General features: G+C 34.0%; 1 protein-coding gene across 1 annotated transcript in view; it reads right to left on the bottom strand.

Annotated features, from left to right (window-relative positions):
• Positions 1-25,785, bottom strand: part of Nav3 (neuron navigator 3) — a 253,484-nt gene that overhangs the window by 151,524 nt on the left and 76,175 nt on the right. The window contains exons 4-7 of the mRNA XM_090328294.1: positions 18,332-18,404; positions 16,545-16,728; positions 5,513-5,581; positions 2,568-2,713 (exon numbers count right to left, since the gene is read on the bottom strand). Coding sequence (XP_090184420.1) covers positions 2,568-2,713; positions 5,513-5,581; positions 16,545-16,728; positions 18,332-18,404 — 472 coding nt within the window. The remainder of the gene's footprint in view (positions 1-2,567; positions 2,714-5,512; positions 5,582-16,544; positions 16,729-18,331; positions 18,405-25,785) is intronic.

The following is a 25,785-nucleotide window of genomic DNA, read 5'->3' as shown; positions in this document are numbered from 1 at the left end:
GGGTTATCTATTACACATTTTCGACACTCCAGAATTAACTCATAATTTATTAGGTGAGACTTGGTAATGAAAGCTGATAGTGCATTCCTACTTATAAGCCTCCAGGAAGCATATTATGGTAATTTTTCATTTGAAAAAGGTAAAATCAAGAATCTTAATTTAAAATGCACAGCCAACTACAAATGAGTTTTTACATAATATGTATAATGTTTATGTGTTCTTACAATTAAAACAGCAGACTGGTTCTTAAAAAAAACAATGTGATTAAGACACAGTATAGGATCTATTGCCATAATTTATCCCTGTATTTAATAGAACATGGCATGTGATATATAAATTATGTACTAGATGCTCATATTATATCATACAATGAAATTTAAATTATTCAAATGATAGAGATTTATTTCTCACATTTGATTTATAATGATTATCTATGAATGTGTGATCTTACATTTCAGATGTTCTATAAGTTTTTGTTAGAATTGAAAGGAACGGTCAATTCACCCAAAACTCTAATCTTTTGTTTTACATATGTATCTAGGAAATTGACTCTGAGGCCACCATACATGTAATGTTTGTCTTCATCTTGTGGTTATTGTAAATATTGCTATGTTCTGACACATCTAAAAGAGTTGCTACCAGACACATCCATAAAAGTTTCAGCAGTCAAGGAAGATTATTAGATCTGGTGTATATTCAAGATTTTTCTTTAAAAGACTGTCATCTTACACAAAAATGTAGACATATGTAATAGTCAAGCACTGATTTATCTAGAGAAGTTCTAAGTCAAAATCATTAGTACTTTTTGGCCAAAATGTATAACCGTAATGTCTTGTAGCTTCAACAAACACTTCAGTAGTCACCAAACAGCTCATTGAAATTCCATAAGATATTCTTGAAGTGTTAATATTTAGGACACATTTTTTCCCTACTGAGGCTCGAAATTCTGGGGGCGAGCACTGTTCTTTAGTTTTTCACTCAAGCTCCAATTATGGCCTTTTGGTAGTTTATTGGTGATAAGAGTTTCATGAACTTTCCAGCCCAAGCTAGGTTTGAAATTAAATACTCATATATCAGCTTCCTGACTAATAAGATTACAAGCATAAGCCATCAGTGACCAGCTCTAGGATACTTTTGTAGAAGGCCATAAAATGAAAAAAAATGTTTTTCAATGAAAAACACTCATCTTTCTTCCCAGGAAAAGTTTCATTTTCAGTGATATTTCTTAGATTATAATCAAAGACTATATTCTGCAATTTAAAGAGAAACTTCTAATTTCCAAATACACAGTTTTTCTTCTCTTCTTGTCCCATTTTAAATCTAAAAGCTGAAAACATAATCAGGGAACAAAACACACTTCTCTGGGCTCAGGGTTTCAAGACTATGCAATGTTTGTTCCATTTGAAGAAGAAGATAGTCACAAACGTAAACCTGATCCATAAAGTGTTCTCACCAATTTATGTCTGTCTCATTACCTACCTGAAACAATTTGCAATTAGCATATTTTAGAGTTCATAGCCAGTTAATTATTCAAAGCCTTTTTGCCAAGGGTTTGATTTAACAAAACATGTGTGCTACTTCTTAGCTCCATGTGCTGTACCATATGGGTCTCAGTACCATGAAGAATTTAAATTTTTTTTAAAGTCTATGGCTTTAAAAATACCCAGAAAACCAGCATGGCACTGTAATAACTCCACTAGCTACACAACTCAGTGTCAGAGCTCAGTTTTCCTGGGACCCCGTACCAGCTGGCCATTCATCCAACCTTCCCTACTCTTCTGGGACTGGTGTGAAGTTAACACCCCTTTAAGTGCTAACTCCCAGAGAGGGATGTGCCATCTAGATAACTTAGAATCCTTGCTTAACTCAGAGTTCTAGACGTTATTCTTGTGTGCCCTACTGATTTGATGACTTGATATTTTTACTGGGTACTAGTTTGAAAAGCACCATGAATATGAATAATTTGGGGAAAATTGTGGTCCCAGTATTTCTGAGGGTGTTACATTATCACAAATTCTGATATCCCCACTTTCACTTCTTCAGATCCTTGTAGCGCTTGTTTTAGCCGTGAAAATGATTCAAATATATTTAATGTAGCTTTATGCTTTCTGGATTAAATAATATACTATAATATCACAAAGCAATATGATTTATAAGAGTAAGCTGTCCAATCATATAGCTATAATATTTATCCAGAAATCATGAAAAGTACATTAAATGTAACACACAAAAGGCATAAACATTCTGTTTGCCTACATTCAGGAAGATTTTGTGTGTGTGTGTGTGTGTGTGTGTGTGTGTGTGTGTGTGTTTGTGAAACAGATTTATGCTCGTTATAAAATTACCCCCTTCAAAATATGAAAGCTTATTTTCTTAAAATGCTCTTCAGATAAATAAAGGTGAAATACAGGTGAAATCAGGAGGAGAATTAGGAAACACTTGCAAACTCCACTGGTATCAGTTTCATCCCCAAAGCTGTTCCACTACTCAAGTATTAAATTTAAAGCATTAGTTGACAAGACCTGGACTGGCTTTGGGCTGTAATGATGAAACAATGAGTGGCTTACCTTTTTCATTGCCATTTGCATAATTGGGAGGCTTGTTCTTGTCAATGCTGTTGAAGCTCTGACTTCTCCTATTTAGATTGGAAGCTCCTTGGGCCTTGGTGCTGCTGCTGCTACCTGCAGCCGGCACCCTAGAGGGCCCTGGAAGCCTGAAATAACATGAGAACCATTACCGCATTAGCATACATTTCAAACATAAAGAGAAAGGGATTGTGGGCAGATCTTGTGAATGGGAAAACGCCAACACAGTGTTTGCTAAAATATACCTAGCAGAAAATAGTAGTTTAAAAGTAACAAATAGCTAAACACAAGTCTGGAGATTTATCGGAAAACTCTTGCTTCACTTTTCAGTACACAAGAATAAAGATGTGGAGAGATTATAGTACAGTGACCTTTATCTAACCAGATACACCATTCCTGATGAATAAAACCTGGCCTTACAAACACAAAAACTATTACATGAAAATGAAACCAAAACAATAACATCTAACATTATTAGCTTGTCAGAATATCAGCTATTTGAAGTTATTCTTAAGGTTTTATATTCAATGTTTGGGGTATTGTTTATCTGTGTGCTAAGCCATGTAAATAAATAATGACTGGGATAAAGTTACCAAACAAATTGCAAATAAAAACATACCGGCTCTGGGGGCCAGGAGTTTGGTCTAGTGATAGAGTGGTCCTTGCCTAACATGCACGAAGACCTGGATTCGATTCCTCAGTACCACATACATAGAAAAAAGTTGGAAGTGGTGCTGAGGCTCAAGTGGTAGAGCTCTAGCCTTGCGAAAAGTCCAAGGACAGTGCTTAGGCCCTAAGTTCAGGCCCAGACCGGGCCAAAAAAAAAAACAAAAAACCCAACTATATTGGCTGAATATCTATGCCAGTTAAGCTTTGCTAATTAATATTACTATCGTATAAAAATATGCATAACAAACTTAACACATCAGAATTACTTGTAAAAAATAATATTGGCAATCTAGGATCTATTTAAGAAACCAACCTCTTTGTTGGTATTTGCTGCCCCCAAGTGAAAGAGATAATGAACTACTTTGAGAATTTCTATTTTCAGAGGACAAACTGACAAAGCAACCTGGAGAGCAGTACATTTTTTTTACAGCTCTTTATAGGATAAAATTTTATGAACAAGTTGTTTGTTCATATATCAAAACTATCATATATCAAACTTTCACAATCCATACTCAAATTTGAATTCACATTTGTGATAATACAGTAAATTTCTGCAGATTGCTTAAGAAATCAAACCCTTAGAAAATATAAATGTTTTTACAACTGAAATAAGCATTGCAAAATGGAATTGCACCCCGAAGGTGCAAATGCTCACTTTAAAAAAAAGTGTTGATGCCTTGGAACAGTTAAGAGTCTTCAAAATCTTGGCTGTTTTGAGTTTAAACACATGTGGCTAATAAATATTCCTTTCAGTTATGTGGCTAATTAGAAGTTATGTCATACACAAGATTAGAATTTTTTCCCAGTGACTCCAGCATTTAGCTTTTACTCAGTTGGACCTACAAGGGTTTGTTAGTGCAGCATAATAACACAGACACTAGAAATTTACAGTACCAGTGGCTGTGATCTGCCAAAAGAATGAAACTAATTAATTGGGTCAAATGACCTAATCATTACAATCTGAGAACAATTCCTGAAGACATAAGCATAGACTTAGAAATTTCCTTTCAGACCCACATATGTAAACAAGTTTTGTCATCCAATTTGCCCTTCTCGCAATGGAACTCAGCGGTTTCTAGAAAGCAATTAAAATATATCTTAGTCTTTGATGTGACCCATGATGCTAAGCGATCTTCAGTTCTCAAAAGAACAAATGGAAACAGATTAAAAAATAAATTTGCTCTTCTCATTACCCTAATTTGACAGGCAGCCAGAGCCTCTGGCTCATTTATCAAAAGAATAAAAAGGGAAATGAAATGAAGAAAACCAGGCAAATAGAGCAAAAGAGAGAATGTGAGAGATCAATGTTCTCATAAAACAAATGCTTAAAATGCATCTTTTATGTCCCAGTCTTCTAAGGAGTAATAAAGGTGCTGAGAGTACAGAGCAGGTCACCATTTCTTACACCTAACTTATGTAATTCATTATAATTTTTAATTTAAGTACATTTTAAAGACTACTTCTCCAGAATCATTTTAACTCTTAAGAAAATTAAGGTAGGGAACCAAAGCCAGAGGGAAAGCAGCTACCTTAGCTCAAGGCAGCAGAAGTAGTCTTTTGGCCAAGCATTGCACACTAGGGTTTGTTAATGCGCAATGACTAATACACCATTATCAGATAGATCCCCAGTAGGTGGGAAGTTTCAAAGAATCACACAAAAGCTAGAGATGCATTTTCATTGGAGTTTACTTTTACTCACTTCTTGTCTACTGTCATCCTTCATCAATTTAGTTCCCCCAAAAGCATTTTATATATTATTATTCTCCAAACAGTATATGCTGACATGTGCCTTCACATCATGAGAAAACATAAATTTAAACAATTAGTGACAGAAGAACTTCTACACCAAAAATCTGCCAGTGACTCCCTTTTAATGTGTGATTTTCCATTAATATCTATATTAAAAATCATTTATAATCTTTTGGTAAAACTTAAAAGTTTCTGTGACCTAGAAAGAAGCAAGAATTTCATAGCAATTTTACCCTGACTTACTTTCAGCGTAAGAAGTAGAATTTATCACAGTATGGTACTACATAAAACTAAATAGAAATAGAAGAAGGAAAACCTAATTAGTCACCTAGCACACATAAGCTTGTCCCTGAGATTCTGGAAGAAAATCCACTTAGAATTCAGTTCTCTAGACCTCACATTTAGAAATGGGTTGGGTTTCAAGAAAATTTAGAGGGATAGGAAAAATGTATTAGTGGGCATTTACTTGAATATCACTAATAAGCAATAAATTAGAGATATTCACTAACCTAGTAGGCTTTTTTTGACTGGTTGCAATTCCACTGTGATTAGACTGAGGTGCATATCTGGCTGTCAGACTGTATGAGAAGAAACAGAGAAATTGAATTAAAGAGATTCTTTAAACATGGGAAGAAAGTACAAACTTACAAGAAAACTATGAGTTAATGAAATGCAATTGAAGCACATGAAAACATGGAGAAAGAACAAATTAATCAGAAAATTATGATGACATCACATAAACACCATGGCCTCTGATTATGAGTGTACTCTGAAATAATGCTGCACATCTCTCCATTAATCAGAAAAATTACAATGACATCACATAAACACCATGACCTCTGATTATGAGTGTTACACACCTCTACATGTTTGCATTGACTTAAAATTATTATGGTGTAATATCAATAAGGGATTAATCAAAAGTAAGAAATATACGCTGTCTCAGTATAACAAAAAAGTACTTTAAAATTAAATTTAAAATAAATGTACCCATTTTTTTCCACATTCCCAAAATAAGGGAAAAAAATCTGTTGTGCACTTTCTCAGATTAACCTTAAGATTAAGGAAAACAACCCCAAGTTTCAACTATGGTGCTATGTTCTGTTCACCTTGAACATAAAAAGAAATAAAACTACACACATTCAGGTAAATGAAACGACCTGGTAACTTGCCTTTGTAGAATACAATATATTTCCTAGTATACAACTTCGGGAAAAAGCAATGACAAAGTCCCAGGATATTATAGAACTTAGTCAAAAGCAATTAGTTCTATGAGCAATGTGTGTTTTCTGATTTATTGTGAAAGAATACTCTAATTGCTCCTTCTAGATTTGTACTAAGTCCTTTCACTTCAATTCTTTGACCAATAGCTGCTTCCTTGCTTCCACTGGCATTCATGCACGTTTGCTTGAAGGACATCAAAGATTTGTTCATTTTTCACTGTTTTCTAATGTCTTGAACTATGTTACTCCATCCATTTGCTGGGTCTCTCTCATTCCAAAATCGTCCATGAAATCCACCCAAGTTGCCTATCATCATTCTCTATCTTCATAATTTCTTCCATTAAGCATGTTTTTTTTTCCCTCACACACTTAAAGGTATGATTTTACACCACTTTGGTTCTCTTCCTCTAACAGTTTCATGCTTCTCAACACGTAGTAATTTATTTCCCACTGACACTTCAATTAAAATTCTATCTTCTAAAATTAACTCCTTTAAATTGCCCAGTTAATAATCTTTTGGAATCATAACACAAAATTCATCATTTGCCTTCTTTTATCCCCTCATACCCTTATACCCTTTCAGAGGGACACAGTAGCTTTTGTCATGTGGACTTCAAAGCACAGAACTGACTTGTGCGCTCCCCTCTCAACTGTTACAGATAAGCTATCCATATCAAGTCATGCTATTCACACTTCTACAAATGTGTTTGTATTTATGTTCTCTTTCCATTCCTATGTTTATGTACTAATTCTATTTTTCCACACTTTCCGCAGCATCTCTATGAACTATAGGAAATAAAATTATGTTCGTTATCTGATTACTTTTCCAAAATAAACAGCTTAGACCAGAAAGGACCACAAAGACTTTCTTCTTGACACTGTAAGCAAAGAAAGTAATTTTGAAAAAGGTGTTACAATAAGTTCCTTGAAATATGTGTATTAGTATCAAATTCAAGGTAAAGTTTAAAATTCAAAGATCTCCATAAACATTCTTACATACATACTTTTAAGTTCAACTACCTCTGATATTGAAAACACTTCCTTAGACAATGTAACATGTTTAATGTTGGATTTGTTAACAATTATCTAAAAATGATTACTAACAACATACAGTTCACAGAAATTGTAAATCCTCTGTATATTCTTATTTTCTCTCTATGTTTTTCAATCCTTCTCTGGCATGTTTAAATTTCTACCTATCTAGCATAATTCTTTTGATTGGACTCAAAACCTTAGTTTTCAATAGCTCCCTTCACTTTTCTTCCTAATTTTCTTTGCCTCTATTTCTCTAGGCTTTTGAAAACTATTTTTCCCATGTCCTTTTTACATAATTTCCCAAGTTTTCAATAGACTGGTAACAACGCAGGATCAGGGTGGACAGGAACTTGGAAGTGTATTAGTAAACAGACAGGAGGGAACCTGGAGACACATCTCTGATGCATGTGGGATAAACAAGCCAAATATGAATTACGATCAAGTTGAGTCTACAGACATTTTTCTTCAATATTGTTAACCCCTCCCTCATTTTCTCCTATGCCCCCTCCTTCCTACTCTCCTCCTGTGTTATAAAGTTCATGTTCAACACATTGTCTTGTGAGTATTACTGTCGTGTCAGCTCATCCTTTGTCTCGCCATCTGGAGATCTTTATCCTACATATTCCTGTTTGAATCTGAGAGAACTTATGACTCCTTCAACTAAGAGAGTCATCATATAAAACATGATATTCCTGAGACTATTATGCAAAAGTAGGCATACATACTTCCCATTCTAGTTAAGCTGCCAGGCCTGTGAGTGAAGAACTCATTTGGAAATAGATTCTCCAATTAAGAGAGATTTTTCCTCTCAACAGATCATGGCAATGTGGCCATTCCATCCTTCCATTGTGGATACTTTGGTAGACAAAGGTAATTTATCTTCTCTAGTGTTGTGTGATTTATGTTGATTTATAAAATCCATGAGCAAAAAAAACCCATTGATTGCTCTGCACGATTCGAGGGAAATATATTCTGGTATCCAGAATATATTACTATTTAAAAACTGTCTCCTCAGGCAATTACCTGCTGCACATGCATATGAAGTGACATTTCCTCTGTCAAGATCTTGATCTGTGTTTTTCCTTTTGCTTTAGTCCTTGGGAAACTTGCACCCTAATTAGTAGTATCTTGTTCCTCTATAATATTGTAGGCAATATGAAAAGCAAAAGTAACATCAAGTTTAACCTAAGATCTAGTATAACTGAGTATCTATTAGAACCCATTTCTTGACTGAAAAGTATTTGAATGTCTGAAAATCCACATTTTAAAAATTATCAGTGCAAAAGAAGACTGAGTTGTAATGAAACATACTAAGGATCCCAGGCACAATAGGAATTTTCATTAAGCTATGTAGCTTGCATTGACCCTGCTCAATGAAATAGAGGTTCATTCAAGAAAACATAAAAATCAGGTGTAAAACATAAATTATTAAAATGTACACATGTAAGGCAAAAATAATCGAATAAGGTACCTTATCAAAGCATCTGAGTATGAAGTATCCTCCCTAAAGACTCCTGTATTGAAGGGTTTGTATCTTAATTATGACATTATTTTGGATGGTACTGGAAATGGAAGGTGCTATCTTTTATACAGATCTACATTCTAGTAAATCCTTTGGGGTATCTTGTGTTCCTCCTTCCCTTGTCGCCTCTTCAGTCCTCCTTCCCTATCTCTTTCACTCTCTCTCCGCCCTCAGCTCCCTCTTCCTATTTTTACCTACAACAATGTAAAAATCTGGATTACTTAATATTTGCCAAGACTTCAAAAGTATTGTAGTCCTCCATATCATATTAATAAACTATTTAATACATATGTTAATCAAAACATCTTTGATTAACACAATTTCAAAATAAATATGCAAATACATGCTTTAATATGAATAATTTTAGAAAAACTTAAACAGTTGCTAATTTATTATGAAACATCTCATCAATAAAATGAATTTCATAATATTAAGAAATTGCTGGGTCCAAAAACTTTTCATGGTAAGCTTCGGTCAAGTCTACAGGAATAAATGCTGATTATAAAAAATATACCTTCTGAATCAGAGAGGCTAATCAAAAAGGGGGATGTGGTGAGAAAAGTAGAAGAAAGGGATTTTATTTTTTTTGCAATAGTGGTACTGGTGTTTGAAGTCAGGTCCTTACATTTGCTAGACAGTAATTCTATGATTTAGGGTGTATGCCCCCACTCATAAGATGAATGGATGAATGGCTTAATCAGATTTTAAAGAAGCAAAACAAAAAGAAAAGTCTTGCTCTATGTACACAGGGGGACAAGTTATTAGCATAGAATCCTGATGAGTTAAAATGGATATAAAAATAAAAACAAGTATCTATCAATTCTGTGACCATTGTGTGGCCTCACGTTTTTATAGGGAAAAATAGGCATAACAACAACAGCAAAGAAAAAAACAACTCAACTAGCCATCTGACCAAATAAGAAGCATTTTAAACTGTTATAAATGAATAATCTTAGAAAACAAATGTTGGCATGCAAAGATTCCTTAGTTTTCTTGGCCCGATTTTCCCAAAGCATCATAAAATAAGGTCTGCTTCAAACTCAAAGCTATAGGCCATTTTATACTTAATCTTAAACAAATGTCAACGTTCTTCAGTCTTTCAAAAAGGCTTTGAAAAAGCAAAGTAATAGATATGACTTGATTCTGCATGCCTTTACAGTATATATGTTTATAATCTATTTTTATAATATGTGTCTAGCAACCTGTTCTAATAGAATTATTCATGTACACAGAATACAATGTTAATCTTATGTACACTGGGAGTAAAAAATAGAAATGTAGAGGACAAAGGAAAAATTGTTAGATGGAAAAAACTAAGTGTTATGTCCATGTTTTATGAAACTCCAAGCCCAATCTAGATTTGCTAGATTTAATAGAAGAACAAATAATGACATTTTTATATAAATTTAACAAAGATAGCCAATAAAGGAATTAAAACAGTATAAAAGAACTATGCTAGTAACACTTCTAGAAAAACTTGCTTACATTTGCCTTTTTTATTTCCTTAATAGAAATAATATATTTCATACATAAAATATATATATATATTAGATGTAACATATATAAAATATATAAATTATATGTAATTTCACCCTCTCTTTATTAAATAGACATGATAGAGCATACTGATATTTAATACTCAACTACCACAACTCCCGAAATAGTTCTCATCAAACTCTCCTGAGAAAAATCTGTGAGTCATAGGTCAGTACTCATTCTACTGATCTGCCAAATTTGATAGTAACGATGTTAACAAGCATTATCTCCTTAACCAGATTTTCTGGATTCACTACATTAGGCTTTGAGGAACTGTGCATTTGAACTGATCTTTGTGTTTTGGGTATCCTATCTGAAAATTAATAGCAGAATCAGCGTTATTATTGCTGTATACATGGATATAAACTATTTAGAACGGTGCCTGGAACACAGTGAGGATTACACATAATATTCTTTTTAATCTCTCCTTCCTTGGAACATTCCCTTCCTTGGTTGTTCTGATTTATTTCCTTCTTCACAATCTGATTCTTTTAGTTTTTCCACCACATTATGCTATGTCTTTATGCTCTAAACACGGTAGGCTCTGGAAACAAATCTCTTCTCTTCACCTCATCTATTTCTACCTTTATCTACATACAGATTTGGTTGACCACATTATGTATTGTGGCCTTACAGCTTTTAAAACAAATTCTCTATGCTATGTCTTCAAAACATGCATTTATAAACTGTACTATTCCTACGAACTCTACTCTTGTAATTTCCCATCATCTACATCAGAGGCATTTCAAAATTAATAGTTATCTTACAATGTCTCTGTAAAATCTGCTCCTATATTATTTTTCATTTAAGTTAATAGAAGCACCATTTTCCCAACAACTAATGCAAACAATGCAGGAGTTTCCTTTATCAATTCCACCCCAAACTTTTGTCTACTGGAATGGCTGGAAAGCGATATACACTCAGAATTAAATTTTTCTTTCTCCTTTCACTATCACAATCCAAGATCTGCTCCTCAACTTTTTCTTTTCACCTCTCCCCCCCTGCACTTTCTGTTCTCAGTACAACAAACAGATGTGTCTGTATCTTTTCTCATTGCATAGAGTACCTTCACTTATTACTAAGGGTCAAAGGAAAAAGGCTGCCATATTCAAGGAACATGGCAAAGTCCTTCTGGTCATTCTTCTGAATTATATTCAGATCTTCTGGGTTATTTTTTGCTCTGATATAGTATACTTGAGGTTTTCTTCTTTTTGAAATAAACAAGAGAGGTTCCTAACTCCAAGTCTGAGTATTTTCTCTTCTCTCAAAACAAAAAATACTCTAACCCAAGATTATTAAACAATAAGCCTCCCAATTAACTTTACTCAGTCACTATCTCAGTGACAATCTTCCTCAGTAGCCCATTTAAATTCATTAAATGTGACTTCTTACCAAATTTAACATTAGTTGTTAAATCATCGCTATGAATTTCATCTAGTCACTTATGGCTTGCTCCTCATTATAGAAAGAAGAGCATCAGGACAGCAAAAATCTACAAATCTATTTTCTCCTCTGCTATGTCATGAGCACCTAGAAGACTTTAATAGATATTTGTCAGATAAAAGCAATGGTATGAAATAGAAGACTTGTAAATCAGAAGATAACAACTAAAAAGATGAATTAAGAAAAACTGGGGTAGAAATACTTTTTTTTTCTTAATGAGAGTCTTCCTAGTATGGGAAATACATAAAATAATTATAAAGGGTTATTTGCCTGTAAGCAGCTTGGGTATTGAAAGGCTATAGATAATTAGATGGTTTGTTTTCATTATATACATCTTATTATTTTAAGATATTTTCATGTATTTAATGAAATTTAGAAGCTAAATGAGCTTCTAAGTATGATAAAAGGGCAAACAGTAAGCTAAGCTTACTTTAAGCTTCATAATATGCATTTATATCGCTTTGTATAATTTTATTTATGCAGTCTTCTCAATACAAATATACAGAAGTTATCACCATTTTAACATTAGAGTTGAGAAAAATCAACTCTATATGTCACTATGCTGGGAATTGTTAGTCAAGATTGATACCAACTTTATACACACACACACACACACACACACACACACACACACACACACATACACAACCACACAGTTTCATGCTGGCTATTTAAATAATGAATAAAAGAATAAATATACGGCCGGGAGTTTGGCCTAGTGGTTAAAGTGCTTGCCTAGCATGCATGAAGACCCGGGTTCAATTCCTCAGTACCACATACATAGAAAAAAGCCGGAAGTAGTGCTGAGGCTCAAGTGGTAGAGCCCTAGCCTTGAGAAAGTCCAAGGACAGTGCTCAGGCCCTGAGCTCAAGCCCCAGGACTGGCAAAAAAAAAGAATAAATATAGCTATCTGTGTATCTGCGTATAGTTATTTGCATGTCCATGCACAGACTTTTAATATTAAATGTTCTCCTTCATCTCCAAAATTTCATAAAAGAAAAAGTCTTTCTTTTCAAGTACATCACTTTACAAACGAAAGAAATTCTGGTTCTTGTGTTTTTTTATTTTTTTTTACAGATTCATAAATTTTCTTTTTTTCTTGTTTAAAGTTTAATTGATTCACTGACTTTAAAAAGAACACACTGTAGGCCACAACATAGAACTGAGTCAAGCTACTAATTGAAGCCAGGTGCATGAAGGCTTAAATTACCAGAGCCTTCCTGTCATCCTAAATTAAACTTCCTTATATATTTTTCGAGATTTATAACCTCAGGCCAAAAAGCTGTAAACTGTCCCAGTTTTGGAGTGAATCTCCCAGAAGGAAATGATATTTCCTGGAAAAGATACCCTGGAAGGCAAACATCCGCAATGGGAAAAGGGCTCCAACAACAGCGTGTGTGGTAGGGGGTCACAGAAATCTTGAGAAGGGGCTTGGAAGTGCATGGTCACTCAAAACAGGCAGCCATGGATTTTGCCAGTTTAACTTGGGTCCAGGCACACAGAAAATGGGTATGCTTTTATTTGCTCCAAACAAATGAAAAGCAGAAAGGAAAACCGCCAACTGGGGAGATCTCCTATATTCTCAGATAACTCTTTAGAAAGAATTATGATGGCTAACATTGCCTCTTCCAACACCAAGGTAATTTTATACCTCCACTTTCACATTCGTGTTTTATTGAACATGTTTTCATTCTGTAAAGCCTACAATGTTAATTTGTATCATCTGTTAGCACTTGTTAGTGCATTAAGAACTGTCATTAGACATTTGAAAGTCTTTCAACAGACCAAAATTAAGTGGTCAATATATGAAGAGTACTAACCTACTTTTTTTTGTCTTTTAACAAATAAAAATACTTTCCCCCCATATACTAGTGTCCTAAAACTTTATAAGTTACATATGAACTTAAATCCTCATTATGTTATTTTTTCCATCAATACATTAGTAGATATTATCATGAATGTTATGAACTTTTTACTGATTATAGTGGGCTGGTGCCATAAACCAGCATCAATAATGTACTGTTTCACAAAAATGTAACTTTCTTCTTCCTTTCATTTCAAATAGAACTCTACTCATCAAAATGCAGCTGATATAAAGGAAGGGCAGAAGAAATATCTTAAATGCCTAAGACATTTATTAATGAAAATTAATTTGCTGAATATGAAAATTGTAGCCTCCATTTTTACTTTATGTACTAGAATAAGAAATAGGATTCCTTAATAAAAAAATTATGTCCCCAAAATGATATAAAATGGTGTCCATACTTTATAATTGGCTTATGCTCTATGTTTGAAAATAGTCTCAAGTTTTATATATATATATATATATCAATAAAGAATATATATCAGCTATATATATCAATAAAGAATTTAAAAAGAGACACCCTGCCGAAAAAGCTCATAATTACCAAGAAATTCCAGACGAAATGCTGCACATGGCACATAAAGGATGGAATGAAGTAAAGTCATGACAAATTGTGTATTCTTTATCATTTTACTGATGTTATTTTTCAGGTACTATTATAGCCTCTTTTCTACTCAAATGCTTAAACTAAACTCTAGGAAGTATTATTTCTGGCAGTTTTCTGATTCTTGGTCTCTTTAAACCACCTATTCACGCACAAAACAACAACAATGAATAAGGAATGAGGTTTCCTGCTTTATTCTCTATTAAGAGGGAAATCCCAGGAAGTCTCACCAGCATGTTTTCTTTGTCCTTGTGACTTTCCTTTGGCACAACTTCACCTGACATCACAGGCAGACAGACAAGCTTACACAAAAATAGCTCTATCATTAAGTAATGACAGATTCACTCCTTGAATTTTAAATGTGTTAGATTGGGTGAACTTATATTTTTCACCAGTTTTGTAATTCATAGATTGGTAAAAAAAAAAACTTTCCAAAAAGAATAGAATTTATATTGCTATAGAGGAGAAATATTACTCATTAGGAAGAAAGAATCAGTATTCTTATGAGGAACGGTTGAAAGATTAATAAGAAGGAATTCTGAAGACAAAAAAAGTGATAAGTGGTAGGTATCACGTGAAAACATTTTAGACTTTTTTTGTTTTACTGGGTCTTGCACACAAACCTTGTGCTCTCTTGGCTTTTTCTGCTCAGAATGATTCATTATCATATGAAGCACACCTTCAGTTCCCGTAAAAGGGCTCTGAAAACTTATATTTTTTGATAAAATTTATCCCTGAAAACAGACTCGAAATAAGCTGCATTTACTAGGTAGTAAGCGTGGTTTCTAATGTGGACCTAAATATTTGAATTTGTGTAATATGTATGTGTATACATATGTATATATATTTAAGATGATGAAGATTCTACTTTCATCCATTTTATATTAAAAACAATCAAACAGGGGCTGGGAGTTTGGCCTAATGATAGAGTACTTGCCTAGCATGCACAAAGACCCGGATTCGATTCCTCAGTACCACATACATAGAAAAAAGCCGGAGTGGTGCTGAGGCTCAAGTGGTAGAGCTCTAGCCTTGAGAAAAAACAAGGATAGTGCTCAGGCCCTGAGCTCAAGCCCAGGACTGGTAAAAACAAACAAACAAACAAAAAATAATCAAACAATAGCTCTTCTTGTTGCAATGGCATGAATAATCCAATACCCTTTATACAGAAGTATTTTTATCAGTTTACATTAAACTTGTTAACCTGAATATCATTTAATACTCATTATAATATATAAATTAGATGAATACAGTCTAGTTATTCCAAGCATTGCCTTGAAGGTATTTGGGGGAAATAATTAAATCCATAGGTATTTTTTAAGTACAGAAGATTATGCATTATCATATAGGTGAGTAGACTCAATATTTTGAAAGCCAACAGAGACTTCCTGAGATGAAATTTTACCTCTGTTCAGTAGTTTTAGCTTATCCTTACTAATGGACTGCCCTTTGAACCTAGACTTTTCCAGCCTGTCCCCACCTCATGTAACCCAGATTTTCCACTTGCTAAATCTTTTGGCCTTTCTTGAATATTTGAATACTGCTACAATTCCAAATTGTGAGGAACAAACGACTATAAAAGTAGGAAAAAGGGAACAAGATACTACAATTTGTTAGCACCTCATTTCAATGATCGTGGAAAGATGCTGTGATTTGATGGCCACCTTAACTCAGGCTGAGTTTACATATGACAAAAAATTCAAGGTAGATGAAACAAACATTTATGTCCACACATACATACACCTCCAGAGTTTAGCCTAGTGGTAGACTGCTTGCCTAGCATGCAGGAAGACTGGGTTTGATTCCTAGGTACTACTACATATTAGGAAAAAAAGCCATAAGTGGTGCTTAGGCTCAAGTGGTAGAGCTCTAGCCTTGAAGAAGCCCAAGGCCAGTGCCCAGGCCTTGAGTTCAAGGCCCAGGACTAGCCAAAAAAAAAAAAAAACCTCTTCTGTTTAACAGACCTTTGCATTTTTAATTATCCAAAAGCATCAACAAATGACAATTTTAAATATTAAACGTAAAAAGATTGATGGAGGTAAAAGGTCATGTCACATTGCTTACCAAAAGACATTTCACACCATTTGTGATCAAACAACCATTATCATTAGAAAACTAACCAGTGTATTTCTCCAGATCATTACCTGTCCAATCCAAAGACAACCTTGCTATCTGATGATGACAATAGTCAGTTACCTATTCTATCACATGCTAAAAATGCATAGTATGTCTAACAGACTCATAAAGTTATGTTTTAATTTTTTAAAAAGATTTCAACTACTTTCCAAGGCTTCACCGTTTCCCTCTTCCTTACCTGGACTGCATGTCTTGCTGGGTTTTGACCTGACTGGCTTCTGATGGTGGGGACGTGTGAGTCACACGCTGCTGGAGCTCCACCAGAGACTGGTAATACTGTTGCTGATGATGCTGTTGCTGCTTGTAGCGGGACAAGCTGAAAAACAGTCCTAGAATGGCTTTTAGGTTTCCATTTCTTATTTCTGTATTAAATGGAAAATACAACAACACAGCATCATATAAAGTGAATGTAATTTTTAAAAAGTAAGTAAAATTCCACATCTAACATTCTCAAACTAGGTTTATGAACAGAGGTACTAAAGGTTCTGTGTGCCCTTCTGGAATTGAGAAGCACAGATTAGTTGCATTTCTTATGCTTCCAGAGATGGGTACAATAAGCCAGGAAGATATGGCTCTGTGCTAATGTTTGGGCTTCTCCACTATGTTATTTCCATCAAAGAGTGTGTTGGCTTGAGCCAACAATGAGAAACAATTTTCTCCTAATAAATAATTATCTTTAAATAGATTTTTAAATTTTATGTTTATGTATATTTATTTTATGTATATTTGTGTACAGGCATGATTAATTTATATGACTATTTCTGAACATTCATATATGTTTAATAATTTTAATAATTTTTACCAGTAAGAAAAAATCAGCAGGCTCATATTACTAAATGTTATCATGTGAGAAATAAGAGAAAAAGTGAACTTTATGCTAAGTAACAGAATTACCATGTAGACCTGAATCTTTGTCTAATACTGCCTAATACTTCTAATATCAGTGACATAGATTGTCCAAATAAATTAATTGTGGTAAAATCTAAATTGTCCAAGTTGTTATAATTTTTACATTATCATTTTAATGTGTCAATGGACTTCCTTCTTGCCAATATTTTCAATATATAGATGTATGTATATCTAAATATATAAAAACAGGATTTGAACATTTTGCAAAAAGTTTACAAAAATAGTAAAATAAATTTTTTTAAATTATGACTAATTATAGAGTTAATGATCCAAACAGGCAAAAATTTCTTATTACCCTTTAATAAGTTTGATGCCTAAGTTTGAAAATGATCACGCAAATTCATATTAAAATTTTAAAAATTTTTTAAAAGAAAGAAAATGATCAAGTGACAGACAGATGAAGGGAAAGGACATGAGGGAAGGAAACAGAATCATCATTCACTTTTCTTAATTGTGAAAACAGTCTTAATGTTTGTTAAGCTTGGAGGGAAAAAAAACACCTAAAGAAATCTCATTTATTTCTACTTTGTTATATTTCAACATTATTGATGATTCTCCAAAACTTTGATGTTCCTTCACAAAATTTATGATTTAAAATGATTAATATAGTTTCTCTCATTTTTAAGAAATTTTAATTTTAAGAAATTTGGCTTAAAATTTCTTTTTTGATCACCATTACAAAATTGCTTATATTCTTTTTTGAGTATTATTTTAAAATAGTATTTGAACATGAATTGTATTTATTCTTATCATTGTGCTCACATATTATCCAGCATCAACATAATCATCTTTCCATCTATTTGAAGAATCTATAAGTGTTTTACACCATTAGAATCACAGAAATGCTATCTGATCCTCCCACATGACATATACTGTTACAAACTGAATATCTTTATGAAACACAGAAAATACTTCAGGAAATAAAGCTTATACTGATGAACGTTAACATCCTATTTCTATTGCTGAAAGCTAATATTCTAACCTCAAATTTCAAATATTATGAAAAATTGTTCGTAAATATTGATGCCATTTGTTGACTATAATAGATTATCTTACCTTCTGCAGATAGACCTTGAACATTTACACCTCTAGCTGCTAGAAAACTTAGGCAGACATCAACATTTTCAATCTGCAACATAAAACACAGTGAAAAGGAAACTTAGAGGGTTAAAGTAAACACATGATCAAGAATAAAACTAGAAAGAAAGATAAAGAATGAATAGTTTACATTCATGTCATTCTAGAGGTCTTTCTCAAATTTTAATGAGAACTATCCTTGCTAATTAGAGTGGATATAAAGCTTTCATTGTACAGTGTGGTACTTAGAAACAATTCATAAAGGCCTGATCAAGAATGACATTCTGGCAGTGTGGCAACCCACCTACTTACCATACAAACAGATTTTTTGTGCTATACAAGTTATTCTACATGAAAGTATTCATATGAGATGAGATTTTTTGCTCGTGTATGTCCTGGAATGTTAGGATGTAGATAACTGAGATACTTGTTACATGTTCCAAAAGATGGGTATGACAGACAATGGAAGATATATGAAGGAAATGATACATATTTTCATTCTAAACTGTTATAAATCTTAATTTTGGATGTATATTTCTCCAGTGAGTACTACTCTGTTTAAATAGAGGTATTCTTTTGCATGCAATCAAGGCTGATAACTTTTAAATTGTTTCAATTTAACAACCACCTTGTGTCCATTAAAGGTGAGAAATAAAACTCCAAAAGAGTGATTTATATTAAGCCAGAGTTTGATCTTAACATTGGTCACAGAATTACACAGATTACACTCTCAGAAGAGGGTAAGAACCTAGAAAATTCTAGTTCTTTGAATTTTTTTTAGAATTCTATGTCTTGTTACTGCAAAGTAAATAAGAGAGTAAAGGTTATTTTATTTCTGTCTTCTTAAACTGCATCAAAAGCAAGACTCTAGCACACACACTCTCTACCAATGCCTTCTGTGATAAGTTTCAAAACAAGGGTAAAATGCCTCAAAATAAATAACAAAAATAAACAGACTCAAGAATGTATACTTCAAGTGGAGAAAGGAATAGTGGGCGAATAGAATCATAATATTCAATGTACAGCTGTGAAAATAGAAAATAAGTAGCTTGAAGTGATAGGTGAGTTTTGAATAGATACTGGAGAAACTGAAGGAAGGACACCACCACCATGATACAGTGTACTCAGAAAATGACCTATTGAATCATAACACCTTTGTACCAATAAAAAATAATTGTTCAGTTAATAGAGGATAAAATGTGTATGAGTTGGCATTTTTTCCAAGTCTTTTAAAAAAGCATACATCTGGGATTGGGTTAGAGCCTCTCAAGTAGTCAAATGCAACTCTTTTTTTCTTCTAGCATTGAATAGCATTCTTATTTTTATTCCTATTTTTCTCTAGTACCAGATAAAGCTGTTGGCAGCCACTGCATAAATGTAAAAATAATGGACTCACTTTCTTATGTATATAACTAGAATCCCTCTGTACATCACCCTGACAATAAAATTAACTAAAAAAGAAAAAGTATATCTCTATGATGAAACAGAAATCTAGGGATGCAGTTAAGTATAATAAAATGTGTGTTTTTATAACCACATTTGATAAGTAGAAATGTTTACCTTATGATGGATACTCCAACTGAGAGCAAAAGAGAAAATGGCAGAGAGCCAACTCATGCTACCCTCGTCCCTCATGTGATTCTCATGCTGCCACATGTTATTCAACTGAAAAATTTTCAACTTGATGGGCTAGGCTTTTCATTGTATTTTGTTCTGGCTGTTATAGAATCTGTATGGATAAATTTGGACAGCACTTTGTAACCTAACAATGAGATAAAATTTTTAATAACAATTTATTTTTGAAAACACACTCTTCTTGTTACAATATCTCCCCTAAAAACAATATTATTTGATAAATGACACTGTATGCAAAATTAACTGTTAAGTAGTAATATCTGATGAGATATTCCTTGTGCAGAAATGATCACAAAGTATGTATGTTTGCTTCAAAGGAAAAAGTGATTTTCAATGATTCACTTTCAAAGTGAGGTCTATTGCAATTAATCCACTGAATAAACAGTGGAGATCTGAAAAAGAACACAAAACCATCTAATCACACTTAGTGTTCTGCCATCAGCATCTGAATTTCCAGTGAAGATAAAGTGCTGACATTCCTATGAAATATTTATCTTTCTTCACAGCCCACTTTTCAACTAGGAAAGATTAAATAAAAGAATAAAAAAATAAATGAAAAAAGGAAAGTAAAGAAAATGATAAATTGTCAACTATAAGTTCAAATTATTCAACCAAAGTATTCATTTGTTCCTTTCAATTCTAGAAGAAATTCAAAGAAATTCATTCTAATTTTGGTTGGCAACATATTCTTATATGAAGTTTATAGTCACATCTTCAGCTTGAGAATAGTTGTTCTCAACACTTTTACTTGTTGATTACTGTGTTAGAATACTGTCAGTACTTTCTTGTATTTGTAGCATAAATTTTATTGACCTGTTTCTGGTCTCTTTTTTAATATTCTATTTAATTATGGCTACATAACTGTGAAAATGCTAATGATAAAATGTACTTAAGTTCTAGATATAATAAATAATTCTTGAAATATCAAATGAATCTCTAGCCTTTTGGGGTCTATCCAATTAACGCTATTATTAAGCCCTTAGATTAACTCTAAAAACAGACAGCTATATTCTTTTTTCTTGTTGTTGTTAGTAGTGGGACTTGAACTGTAGACCTGGGTGCTATCCCTGAGATCTTCAGCTCAAGGCTACCACCCTACCCCTTGAGCCACAGCACCACTTCCAGTTTTCTGGGGCTTAATTGGAGATAAGAGTCTCATGGACTTTTTAGTACCCAAGCTGCTCTTGAACCCAGATCCTCAGCCTCCTGAGTAGCTAGGATTACTAGCATGAGCCATTGCACCAAGCAATGTAATTAATAAAAGGGTTACATTATATTCACCAGATAGAAGGTGCATTATTTCACATACATTGATAACCTTTCTCATGTCTTGGTCCCCAATTCCCTCCCCCTACCTGCCCCTCATCTTGTTTTCCCCCATTCCCTATCCAATATCAAATAACTAAATACACATATATCCAATATATCAGATAACAAGGTGAAATACTGTAACAATATGAGATAACCAAGGGACAGAAAAAGAGATAAGAGATAACATAGTACCTTAAGAACAACAATCATTCATTATATGGCTTATGTTTCTATATCCTAGAGATCCTTTCATTCAGCATCCTACTATATGGCCTTATGTATCAAGATTTTGCTCTATTGCAGATCTCTGCTAGTAGAGCCCAAGGTTTCTACTGATTATGACAAATGAGGGAAACCATTGAGCCTAAGTTCCTTTCAGTCTGGCTTACTTCACTTAATATGATCTTTTCTAAGTCTTTCCATTTCCTAACACATGGGGCAATGCCATTCTTTCTGACAGCAGCATAGAATTCCATTGTGTACAAATACCACATCTTGTTGATCCACTCATCAACTGAGGGGCATCTAGGTTGGTTCCATATCTTTGCTATGGTAAATAGTGCTGCAATGAACATTGTTGTGCTGGTGGATTTAGTATGTCTTTGTTTCTGGATGATCAGGTAAATGCCAAGTAGTGGAATTGCTGGGTCATAGGGGAGCTCTATGTTTAGTCTTTTGAGGAACTGCCATACTGATTTCCATAATGGTTGAATGAGTTTGCACTCTCACCAACAGTATAGTAGTGATCCCTCCTGGCCACATCCCCTCCAGCATCTGTTGTTATTAGTTCTCTTGATCCTGACCATTCTAACTGGAGTGAGGTGGAATCTTAAGAGTTGTTTTGCATTTCTTTTATGGCCAGAGATGTCGAACTGCTACATTCTTTAATGAAGAAACTAAGAACATTAATTAGATACTGGTCTCTAATTGTACATCTGATTAGGTTCTCTTTGTATAATTAATATCAGCATCTTGGAGCCCTACCAATGAATCTTATATTGTATAAAATCAAATCATTCAGCCAGGCTGAATTCATTGAACATTTATTGAACTGCCTTATGTTCAAGGAAAAACCACTATACTCATATATTTTAATCATCTCTGACTATAATTTCAATTTCTACCATGAAAATTGTAGAAATTAATAAATTATTTATTTATTGCCAGTGATGAGACTTAAAATCAGGGCCTGGGCACTGTCCTTGAGCTTTCTCACACTACCACTCAGACACAGCACCACTTACAGTTTTTTGTTTTGGGGGGTTTGTTTGTTTTTTTTCTGTGTGTGGTACTGAGGAATTGAACCCAGGGCTTCATGCATGCTAGGCATGCACTCTACCACTAGGACACACTCTTAGCCAGGGGACCTATTTTGAAAAAATACCAATTTCTCTGATTGTTACAATTTTATATTTATTGTGACCCTTCTGAATATGCTAAATACCAGTGGAGTCTGATTGCTAAATCACAAATTGACTTCCTAATTAGGAAAGAAGGGCTTACCAATTCTTCACTTCTGAAAGACTTCAGGCAGTCATCTATCTATCTATCTATCCATCCATCCATCGATCTATCCCTTCGATGTAAAAACAAAAGAAAACAAAACAAAAAAGCACCAAAAAACCAACCAAGACTAAATGTGTGTTTTGTAGGGGTACAGGGTGGGAGATATGGAAGCATGGGGCTTGAGACTTCAACTCAAGGCCTGCACAATGTACACTGTCCATTAGATTTTTTTCTTCAAGGTTGGTACTTACCACTAGAAACAGAAACATCTCTACTTTTAGCTTTTTTTCTGATTAATTGGAGATAAGTATCTCACACCTGTAATCCTGGCTATACAGGAGGCTGAGATCTGAGGATCTTTGTTCAAAGCCAGCCTGGGCGATACAAAGCCAAGAGACTCTTATCTCCAATTAATCACTAGAAAAATGGGAAGTGGGGTTGTGGCTCAAGGGTAGGGTGGTAGCCTAAAGCTGAAGAGCTCAGGGACAACACCCAAGTCCAGGGGTAGGGCAGTAGCCTTGAGCTAAAGTGCTTAGGGACAGCGCCCAGGACAGAGTTCAAGCCCCATGACCCCTCCCCTGACAAAAAAAAAGAGCCTCATGCTCCTGAGTAAGTAGGATGACAAGTTCAAGCCCTAGCATTCAGCTAACTTATATTCTTGACATAATCCGAGAGTAAGCACTGAAAATACCTCCTCAGGGCTGAATGAGCAGCTTTAAAAGATGTATGACTCTTGAATTCATAATTGATATTGTGGTTTTGGACAACTGACCTTTTAGCATTTATTTGGTCAACTACAAAACTGGTATAACCTGTTTAGGTAATATGACTGAAAACATATTTCACAATACTAACAGAGTTAGAGCTAAGCTCTCTAACTTCACGTTTTCTTTTGTGATTAATGTTAAACTTAGAGCTTGTAATTAAATCTAAGTCATGGCATGGCACTTAATATTGAATGATTAATTCACTCAGAAACTATTGACTTCATAAGGGCAAAGAGCTCCGCTAGAGAGTGAAGGGGTATAAAAGTGAGTTATAGGCTCTTTGCCTTGTAAGCTTGTGAAACAGCCAAGGAGACAGAAACGTTTCATAAGTCACTATAACACAATACATCACATTATGAATTCCAAAGAAGCATTATAAACACTGTATGGCACCTCAGAGGATGAAATCATCAATTTTCACTACAGATTTAAGAATGCTTCATGGGTAAATTCAGATTTTGATATGGTAAGACAGGCATCAGGAGAAACAGGGCTAGATAACCAGAGCAAGCACAAGGAAAAGTGTTACAAGAGGAAAGATCACATCAATCCTTACTTGTAACAGTCATGATTCAAGGGTGACTTTAGTGGGCTCTGTCCTTCCTTAATTAACTACTGTAATATAAGAAGTTAAATAATCATAAACCACATCACAAGTATAATACCTCCAACCTTGGTCTCTCCACAAGAAATATAGCCTTGTTAGTATGACATGTTGTCATGAATCAAACATAGAGAACATCTACAGAAGATATGAATCAATTTTAATGCTGGCTTTCTGGGTTCTTTTGTTGTTTGTGGTATCTTGGTTATTTTACTTTTTGTTTCTGGTTCTTGAACTCTGGTTCCTGTCATTTGCCTTGATCACCGAAGTGTGATCCTGAGCAGTGCATCCAGTCCAGTGTTTTGCTGGAGGTAGAGTCTTATCAACTTTTCTGCGCTGGGTGGCAGAACCACCATCATTAGCTCTCAGTTTCCTGAGCTGCTAAGATACAGGCATGAAGCAATAGTGATAGCTTGTTCTCTGTATTTTTGAGTCTGGGTCTGGCTATGTAGCTCAAGCTAACTTCATTTTTGTGATTCTCCTGCTTCAGATTCCTAAAGGATGCAATCGACAGGAATGTATCATCATATCTACCTGGTATTGTGTTTAATTTTCAGTTTGCAATGGTAATATAATTATAAAAACAAAGTAACATATTTATTATGTAATAATAAGAAACACTGATATGATAACACCATGCCATCAAATTTCCATTCTAACATATATTTTTATAGCATGATTTGGATTTCAGCCAAAGATACATTTGTCTGGGGAGCTAAAGTCTAGCATTTTGCTTTGTTTAAAAACAAAAGATTGTTTTCAGTCATTCACTTGGCAATTATTTGTACATTAATTAATGTCAGAGTGCTTAAAATACAGTTTTTAAAAAATGAGTAGAGAAAACTAGGTAGTAGACAAAGAAAAAGTAAGCAAATGCCAACATAATATTAAATATATATATTCAAAAATGGAACTAGAATAAATGAAGTGATGGAAGAGATGGAAAAATTATGGAAGGGGTAACAGCGATCAACAAACATATATTAATAGACTGATATGTTGCATTAAAACCCCTTTGTACAACTAGAGATGTAATTTAGATATTCTACCTAAGCTGTTTCTACTTCCTGAACCAAACTAAGCAAACTTAGACGGGCTAGTCACTTTACTCTAAAACACAGTGACAAGGCACCAAAACAGATGTTCACTAAATACTTGGTGAACGAAATGTGAAGGTTAAGAGAGAAATACATAAAACCCTTGAAAGTATAAAAGGCTGAAGTACTTCCAAATTATCCCTCAATGTTCCATTGCATTTGTATTGGTTCGAGGATCACTGCTAGGGCTAAAGGTCAGGGAATTCTGGAACCAGTACAAGCCTGAAAAGACAAGAAATGGATATGCACTACAGCCATGAATGAGGTCGGCACTGAGGGACGTCTTGACTCTGGTCTAGTAATACTGACTGTTGACTTCTGTAAAGGAATATTATAGCATTCTTAGGGACAAATCCAATTATCTACTGGTAAGCAAGTAGAATTTACATCTTAGCACCTTCAGGTGTAGTAGTTTTCCCATACACCTATCCGTTTCTATCTTTCAAGGTCAGGATTTGTGACTTGTTTATACTACCCATAGAGATTATCATTATATTTTACTACTGAATACAT

The sequence above is a fragment of the Megascapheus bottae genome, chromosome 2, assembly GCF_031878675.1.
Source record: "Megascapheus bottae isolate mThoBot1 chromosome 2, mThoBot2.hap1, whole genome shotgun sequence".
Taxonomy (NCBI): domain Eukaryota; kingdom Metazoa; phylum Chordata; class Mammalia; order Rodentia; family Geomyidae; genus Megascapheus; species Megascapheus bottae.
Note: the sequence above shows the minus strand (reverse complement) of the source record. Positions and strands in the feature narration are given on the sequence as shown.